This window comes from Mesoplodon densirostris, chromosome 3 (genome assembly GCF_025265405.1).
Source record: "Mesoplodon densirostris isolate mMesDen1 chromosome 3, mMesDen1 primary haplotype, whole genome shotgun sequence".
In the NCBI taxonomy this organism is placed as follows: Eukaryota; Metazoa; Chordata; class Mammalia; order Artiodactyla; family Ziphiidae; genus Mesoplodon; species Mesoplodon densirostris.
In genome coordinates this window covers 160159309-160168428 of record NC_082663.1, presented here as the reverse complement: position 1 = coordinate 160168428, position 9120 = coordinate 160159309, and the positions used below count along the sequence as shown (strand labels likewise).

The 9120-nt window shown below is 48.4% G+C and overlaps 1 protein-coding gene across 1 annotated transcript; it reads left to right on the top strand.

Moving 5' to 3' along the window:
• Positions 1 to 1528: 1528 nt before the first annotated feature.
• On the top strand, positions 1529 to 7599 carry MSX2 (msh homeobox 2). The gene is made up of 2 exons (XM_060092514.1): positions 1529 to 2015; positions 5892 to 7599. Exons 1-2 carry the CDS (start codon positions 1637 to 1639, stop codon positions 6314 to 6316), a joined length of 804 nt encoding a protein of 267 aa, XP_059948497.1. The 5' UTR covers positions 1529 to 1636; the 3' UTR covers positions 6317 to 7599.
• Positions 7600 to 9120: the final 1521 nt, after the last annotated feature.

Genomic DNA, 9120 nt, shown 5'->3' with positions numbered 1-9120 from the left:
ATCAAATTGAATTAAGTGGCCAATGCAGATTGTTTTTATCCTCTAAGATTCAGATAACACCTATTCTGGTTATCCTAGGCCAGCACAGTTTCACTCCAGGCAGAGGTTTGGGGTGAAGGGAGGTGCTCTGGGAAGTGAATCTGGGGGTCAAGTCTCTAAAAGTCTTGAATGGGGAAGTAGCTCCAAGCTCTGGGCATCTCAGTAATTAAAAACAGTGTCCCTTCCTTCCAAGGCTTTGGGAACTGTTTAGCAAGCATCTGCTGTGTGCAAGTCCCTGAGCCGGGTCACTTCTATTCACCTCACCACTTGTGGGATAATCGCTCAGATATAGGAAAAGGCAGCCGCAGCCTGGAAAGAGTCATTTGAAGAAATAGGTGCTGGCCCAGCGGCCTGCAGAGAGATTGGAGGCCTCTGCACATTGGAAGTTCGTGCTCTCTCTCCTTTCCCATACTGAGACAGTCATCACTAAGGCTTTGAGATGTAATTACCCAGGGTATAGTTTGAAGTGGGGTGGGAATATCTATACTTTTTCTTTTTAACCAGGTGCAATGAATAAAAATGTCCTTCCCCAAAAGATACACAGGTCGGGGTGGGCAAACTTGGCACCCAGTTCTGAGACTTGCAAGGGTATGTGTGGGGGTGGGTGGTTTGGGAAGCACTAGATATTATCTATGCCTTTTCCTCACTCCTCCTCCGCCTTGAAGGCAAACACTGGCACCCAAACACACGACAAACACAGGCTCAGACACACTCATGAACACACAATGCACGCAGTCTTGCGAAAAAGGTCGGATCCGGGTGTCCAGAGAGGAGATTCAGGGAAAAGAAAACTCGAGGATTCCAAGTTTCTAAGAGTGCGCTGGTTTTGTTTTCGAGTGGAAGAGATGGAAAGCTCTGGTTTAAATTTTCCAGTTGGAACTACTTGGGAGAGGGTAGCTGTGACTACCTACCTCTCTGGCTCGCTCCGGCCCCTCTCCTAAGGGAGTTATAGTAATAGCGGACGCCGTTGGGCACTTGCTGATAGCGAAATACCTGCTTTTCTAAGCGCCATGCATGTAGTATTTCTTTTAGCAGGGATGCTGGCCCTTGCTTTCAGTGCTGGCCCCTAAAACTGTTACGTTCGCCCAGTTTCGACCCATAGTAGGAGTTTCATAAATGTTTTTGCAATGTCACTTGCAGATTTTAAACATGTTCTGGCGCGGGGTGCCTTTTAAAAAGAGGGGTCAACAGAGAGAAGAAATGGGACTCCGCGAACTTCCTCTTTAAATAATCGGCCTTAATTACGCCTTAGACTTTTCAGTTTTGGCGCGATTATAACCCTTGAGGGATCGCCTGATAACAACTCTGCTGACTGCTCCTGTAATTAACTCCTAATTTATTTCAAACAGAAAAAAAAAAAAAAAAAAAAAAAAAAAAAAGGCCCCAGCCTCTTCCGGAAGAGCCAATCGGAGGCGAGCGTCCGTGGCGTCAGCGCCAGGGCCGTCTCGGATTGGCTGAGCCGAGTCTCTCACTTCCCCTTGGAGGAAAGGCACGGCTGCCGGCGCGCCCCTCCCGTCTCCCCCCCAAAAAGTTTGAGTCGCAGCTGCCTGGTTGCCAGCGGAGTCGCGCGCCGGGAGCTACGTAGGGCAGAGAAGTCATGGCTTCTCCGTCCAAAGGCAATGACCTGTTTTCGTCTGATGAGGAGGGCCCGGCGATGGTGGCCGAGCCGGGCCCGGGGCCTGGGGGTGCCGACGGGGCCGCGGAGGAGCGCCGCGTCAAGGTCTCCAGCCTGCCCTTCAGCGTGGAGGCGCTCATGTCGGACAAGAAGCCGCCCAAGGAGACTTCCCCACTGCCACCCGAAAGCGCCTCCGCCGGGGCCACCCTGCGGCCACTTCTGCTGCCCGGACACAGCGTCCGGGAGGCGCACAGCCCCGGGCCGTTGGTCAAGCCCTTCGAGACAGCCTCGGTCAAGTCGGAAAATTCAGAAGACGGAGCGGCGTGGATGCAGGAACCGGGCAGATATTCGCCGCCGCCAAGTGAGTGCCTGCAGAGGCCGGGACAAGGGGTAGGAGGGTGCGCGGGGTACAGGAGAGAACTGGGGGTCAGTATTCCAAGCTAGGTGTACGGAGACCCCTCTGTACTATGCGCTCCGAAAAGCAAGCATTTCAAGTTCTTGGCCCCTTAATATCCCCAGAGTTCAGCGCGCCCACGGCATCCAAGATACCTTCAGGGTAATATCCGCGCAGCGCGTGTTTGGGATCCCCTAGCTGTACAGAATATTCGACACAATTGCCAACGCCCTGATCTTTGAAGGGCGAACCCAGCTGGGTTTGCGGGGTCGCTTGGGTATCCGTTTCTCTAGCCCTCAGCCCTGCGCTCAGGCCACTTCGCTTTTTTTCACTGTCCCTCGGGGTCTCCGTCTGGGGAATGAAGAAGGATCCACGTTTAATGAGCACCGGAATATATGCCAGGCAGAGGCAGAGTGTCTAACTGCCTTTCAAAGTTCACAACCCTGCGAGGTGTGCCCTCATTATAAAGATGAGCTAATTAAAATCTAACCCGACTTTGGGTAGAAATGATCATCTTCCATTGGCCCCGCGGGTATCGAAGCACGGTAACACGGAGGGATGGCGGCAGAGACTTAATGCGGCGAGGAAATATCTCCCGGTCGTCCCGGCGGCCAGCCCGTCGCTTCGCTGGGAGCGGGCTGGGGTCAGCAGCGTGGGGCTCCGCTTGGTTCAGAGTAATAATTAACAGCATTCCAGCAGCGCTTGAGTTTACAAAGTGATGCTTATTAGTTCACCAGATCCCGATCATCGCTGGAACCCCGAAGTGTGGGCAGAAGCCCGGGACCTGTGGTTATCCCAGTTTTCAGACATGCAGACTTTGAGGACTGAACTTGCTTGAGCCAGGTCACCAACAATGTCTGAATTGGGCAAAGGGCCCTGGTGTCCAAGCCCCAACCCTGGCCACCTTGATCCCTCTCCCCAGACAGACCAAGCAGAGGGCCGAACACCTGCACCCCGCTTCCTGCCAATGAGGAGGGAGAACAGAGAGTCGCAGGAGAGCTGATTTCTCTTCCAGCGTTTACGTCCAGTTTTGGGCCCTGGGTCCTTGTGCAATATGGAGAAGCCATTCCCTGTAGCTCCTTTTACTTCTGTCTCCCAGCCTTTAAGATTTCTCTGTCTGCACTCTACCTCTAGGAAAGGTGAGAGAAAGGGTGCCTGTATAGGGACTTTTTCGAAAGCTGGGAGCATCACATTTTACCCCATTCCCATCAGCCCGGAACACTCGAGATGCAAAGTATTTTGTGAACAAAACAAGGCCATATAACCAGACATCAGTGGCTGTCCCCTCTGGCATCTCTCTCCACCCTGTTAGAAACTCCCAAAGATTCAAAGGGCGTGGAGATTAAGGACTCAAAGAATTTAAACTCAAGTTTGCACAGTACTTTATAGCACTTTTCACCGTATTATCTTATCTGATCTCCGTGTGGCTGAAGCTGGCCTCCCGGTAACAGATGAGGACATTTCAGCAGAGTTCAGAGGAATCTGCACACATCGAGTTTGGGCTTGACAAGAGAGACTTGGGGACATTTAATGATCACCTATCTGATGGCAGACAAGACTCTGGGCATTCTAAAATTTGGTACTCTGGACCACACTGCAGGATCAGTATTAGTTACCCATTTTATTGATGGTGAAATCGAGGCTTAGAAACTTTAAGGGACTTAATTTGTTTGACAGATATTGAGGGCCTGTATATGCCTAGGCCTGGGCCAATTCCCAGCTGCGCATCAAGGATTCAGGCCTTACAGGGAGTGGTGTCCAGAGGTCAGACATTTCCACTTTCTTAGGTTCCTGGGGTTCTGTAAGCATGCCTGCCAGGGCCCAAGGTAAGGCAGCTGTGGGCCCTGGATGTGACCCTTCCATGAGAAAAGTAGGAGATTCTGAGAAAGGATTTAATTTTTTTTAAAAGTGGGTCATTGGTGCTTTGGGCCTGGAGATGGCCTCAGGAGCCCTGTGATAGGAGCGGTGGGTCCGGGGGAGCCTAGCGACAGAGCCTGGGGCAGGAGGAAGCCACCTGCCCAGGCCCGGGTTTTGTTATTCTCAGGAGGCAATAGGATAAATGCTGTTTTGCTTTGTATAATCGCACCCTTCCTCAGGCTGGTTTAAAATGGGGAGGAGAGTGGGAGGGTAGGGAGAGGTGCGCTGGGAGGGAAGCTTTGATACACACATGAGATCCAGTCACCTGGATTTCATAATTCAAATGCAGCCCCTAGGAGCAGCCGGAATGACCGCGCCTCGGCACAGAATCGCTTCCAAACGTAGAGCAGAGGCAAGTGTAGATTCCAGGAGCTTGGTATCTGAGCTGTGGCCACTGGATCCTCCCAGCTAGCCAGGTCACGTTTGTGAAGGGTGAGAATTTCACAGCTCCCTGAGTCTCTGATTGTTGTTATTTTATTTGTAAATTAAGAAGTAGGCACCCCCAGCTCTCTGGCTTACTTAGGGATTAGCATATGCAAAGTCTACACTCCTGTGGTAGTTTCTTACCCATCTCTCTCCCAGATTTCTGTTTTTTGATTGATGGCAGAACCCACTACCTCTTTCTTTTTTAGCCACTTAAAAGTGATGGTTAATAATGTCACATTAGGACAAATCCATTTCTTGTTGGAAATGGAGGCTGGGTTGGGACTTGTGCTGTGTCACCCTCAAGTATGAAGTGTAAAAACTTTCTTGGGGCCACCAAAGTAACTAAACAAGAAACGCTACATTCTCCCTTTGGAGTGCTTTGGAGTTACTACAGTGGCTACATTTGGAAAATTTAGCATAGCTCATAAAAGCCAAATGCAGAAAATGAATTGTTTAGCATCTGCCCCTCAGCTCCACCCCAACTTCCTTTAAGGAAAAACCCGAAGTTAGGTGATGCTATGGAATCACAAGGATGCCCTGTCCTATGATTTCCTATAATTGAACCCATTTTAAATATGGAGTCTGGATGCTGTTGGCATACCTTTATTTTGCTTGTTATTCCTTCTTTCTAAATTCCAGCAACATGCTAATCATTTACACATTGCCTCCAAACCATAGAATGGGTAGGAGAGATGGCTAAAATGTCATCACATACTCTCAATTCAGGAGGCAGCATGATTTCCCCTGACATTTACATTTATGGGCGAGCTAATTTTTCCCTCCTTCTTAGTAAAGTTTATATTACAGAAGCACCCAGCCAAGAAAGTTATCCCACATCCAGATCTGTAAAATGATGTTCAGGTTTTATAATCTGTAGACTGGAGGGAATGACAGCTGTGTGGTTGTTTATTGCATGAGGCTGCTCACCAATCCATAGATGCTATTAATTTACTGCAGACCTTATCGGCACGATTATCCTTCATAAATATGTTGATTCAATCCAACTTCTCCTGGTGCAGAGAGGGGATGGACCCAGTTCATAAGACCCTTTTCATTTTCCTTCTCATATGTGATTATCTCAGTGTCCTAGGGATGTGAGGATTATCATGAACCCAGCTCCCCATTTTTAAGGTAAGCAATATCAAGAAGAGATGGGGTTTTGTTTCTCAGAGAACCCTTAGCTCTCTTGACTTATGAGGGGTCTGTTCATATTTCATTATCTCTAATGCTGTGTGTTTTCCGTATAGAAAGTTCTGTTACACCATAAAACTCCCAAACTTTTGGAGAAAGATTCAGTTTTTTTAAAACAAAACAATTTATCCATTTAAGTATAGTCCTTCTCTATCCACCCCCCCCCAAAAAAAATCCATCCACACATGGTTTTGACCGAGGTACCTTTTTGAAAGATGAAGAGGGAAGATCCCCCCCACAACCCACGGACACACCTGGAGAGAAAGCCACTTTATTTTGCTAACTCACTCCCCATTCTCTGTTCCCTAGGACACATGAGCCCCACCACCTGCACCCTGAGGAAACACAAGACCAATCGGAAGCCACGCACACCCTTCACCACCTCCCAGCTCCTCGCTCTGGAGCGCAAGTTCCGCCAGAAACAGTACCTCTCCATCGCAGAGCGGGCAGAGTTCTCCAGCTCTCTGAACCTCACAGAGACACAGGTCAAAATCTGGTTCCAGAACCGAAGAGCCAAGGCGAAAAGACTGCAAGAGGCCGAACTGGAAAAGCTGAAAATGGCTGCAAAACCTATTCTGCCCTCTGGCTTCAGCCTCCCTTTCCCCATCAACTCGCCCCTGCAAGCAGCCTCCCTATACGGCGCGTCCTACCCTTTCCATAGACCTGTGCTCCCCATCCCGCCCGTCGGACTCTATGCGACTCCAGTGGGATATGGCATGTACCACCTGTCCTAAGGAAGACCAACCAGCTCAATAGACTCCGGGATGGATGTTTGTTTAAAAGCCTTCCCCCTCCCTCTCCAAGAAGACAGTCCCGCTCTGCAAACCTTGCATGCACCACCCTCAGCGGCTAGATCAACAGGGCCACAGACATAGTTGAAATTGGTTCTTTTGACTGGAGACACCCAAGCCCTGTTTTCTTGGTGTAATCTTCCAGATGGCCACCCCCCTTCTCCTTTCACAAGATTGGCTCTGATGGTTTTTATATATAAATGTATATATATATATATATATATATAAAATAAAATATAATACATTTTTATACAGCAGACGTAAAAATCAAATTATTTTGAAAGGTAAAATTTATATATATATATATATATATATATATGTCTTTTTTTTCTCTATATATCACCTTCCTAAAAGACTGCTTAATTAAGTCTACCTGTTGTTTTTTTCTTATGGGGGAGACAAATTATTTGCTAAAATTGCTGAAATCTGATGATTTGGATGACTGACTTGCAAACATTAGAATCAGACACTATGTGCCTAGGCAGTAGATATGGAAGGATTCCTCCCAAAGAAGGGGACACATCATGTTTTTGCATTTTTTACGTGCATTTAAAAACTCACTAGCTATGACCCTATTTGGCCCTATTTTTTTCCCCTTCACCTTGTTTGTTACACATTGTTAAAAGTTTTTGTAAGATAAATAAAAGGGAGATGAGAAGAATCCTGAGAGTGCCTCCGGATAAGGTGGAAAATGGAAGTCCTTACTAATTCCTCTCAAGGCTGTTGCTTAACTTCATTTCAGATAATTGGAGAGTGAAAAGTTAAAGCATGTCGGGAGGAATGGATGGTTTCTGTGAACCACTAGGTCCATCAGTCCTCACACATTGAAAAGGTGATTTGGGGGGTGGGGGTGTGTGTAGTTAATTCTCTGCTTAAAAAATATGAATATCTTGTAACCATTATCTATACTAAATATTCCTGAACAATGAATAGATCTAAAAAGAAAAAAAATCATGCTTTCTCTGTGTGTGTACCTGTTGTATGTGCTAAACTTACTAGAAAAATTTATATACTTTTTAACATGTTGGGGGCAGAGGGTAAAGCCATGTTTTGACTTGATAAAAAATGGTGTTGTCAGACAGCCCATATAGCTCCTTGGTATTTCATTTTTCTATCCAGCTCCCCCTCCCCCATCCAAGTATACTTTTATCCCTTTGAAAGGGTGCCTTGTATAATTTTATATATTTTATTGAAGAGTTATTTCTTATCTCTTATTCTGAATTAAATTAAACGTTTTATTGCAGTAAAGTCTGTCCAAAGTCACAATTATTTTTAAGAGGCGCTCTCTGTTCTTTAGCTGGTCTTAGCCCAGAAATGCCACCCAGATGGGGGAGGGGGGCTGGTGATTTTTATGATGATTTTAATGTGAATCAATCAAGAGCTGTGGCCAGATTCAGCCCGGGGTAGGGAAGTCTACAGCAAATAGCAAAAGACTTTGAAATGCTTCCTCTGGCAGCTTGTGTTACTCATGGAAAATTGCTATTAGGAGTTTTTCAAATTCCAGTGAAAGATGAGCTTAGAAGTGGCAGGGCCCGGGGATCGGCCAGAATCTGAGGGGTTTGTGGATGACTGCGGAGGTGGGGGGCGGGAATCTTGAACTTGAAATCTCTCAGCTACCACAACAAGCTTCGAGCTGAGGGAAGGGACCTATATAGTTCTTTGCAAATGTAGATGGTAACTAGATGCGTTCACTGAGAGGGAGAGGGGGGTAGATGCCTGCTGCCCTTTTCAGGACTGTGTCAAATCACATTCCGTTTACCATTCCTAGCTCCTTCCAAGGAGATCAGCCTTGAACAAATGCTCTTTTCGGTTTGTAGGGGGGAAGGTAGTTCATTCAAGTTCCCTTTGCTTTGCAGCCTGCCTTTCCACTGGTTACAGAACGGGGGTCAGGCTTGGGTTTTGAGGCATCACCATGAAAATAAATTGGTAATGGGTGGGGGGGGGCGGGGAAGAATCTTAAACTCCACTTTCTGTTGCACAAAGAAACCAAGTGGCCATTGCTGATAACTTTCCGAGGGCTGTTTTCGGATGAGAAGCTCGAGTGACCTGGGAACGAGTTGGAAGGGAGTCGAGAACTTCCTGTTGCGGAGCCTGAGCGGTGGGGAGATTGGCACCTGGCACCTAGTAGGACTAGCACTTTCGTCCCAGTTTCCTTTGTGCCGACACCCAGTTTAGAGGTGGGCGCCGGAAACTCCATTTTTCCGGTGGGGCAGAGGCTCCCAAGGTCGGTCGGTGAGTTTCTCCTACGGAGTGTGATCCAAACCCAGGGGTCTGCTCCGAAGCTGGCGTCCCACCGATTTCTTCCAGCTAGGCCCCCGAGCTGGAGTGAACCGCAGACCTCCCCGAGGGTGCCCTGGCCATCCCGCTGGGCCACCCCAGCCATCCTCATTTGTGGGATACGTTTTCCAAAGGCCAAAGCCGTTCCCGGTTTCGTCATCAGCCGCCAAGTTGGGGCCCTAATTAGCCCGTCCACCGGGAGCTTCCTTCCCGGAGCCTCTCGGACCCCGCAGCCTCGGGCAATCTCGGCCCGGGGTGGGGGATCCGGAGACGCCGACTCTGGGTTAAGACTGAGCTTGCCCCCGGTAGGAGGGGGTCACAGGCTAGAGTGTTTTTCGGAGAACCGGGCTGCGTCCTGTGTGGTCAGCCGGGTGGATTGGAAACCGTCTAAGCGCCTGCGCATTACCCCAATCGTCCTAAATCCCAAAGAAAAACTGAGGCCGGGACAGGGAAAAAGAGTCGCTCAGGCA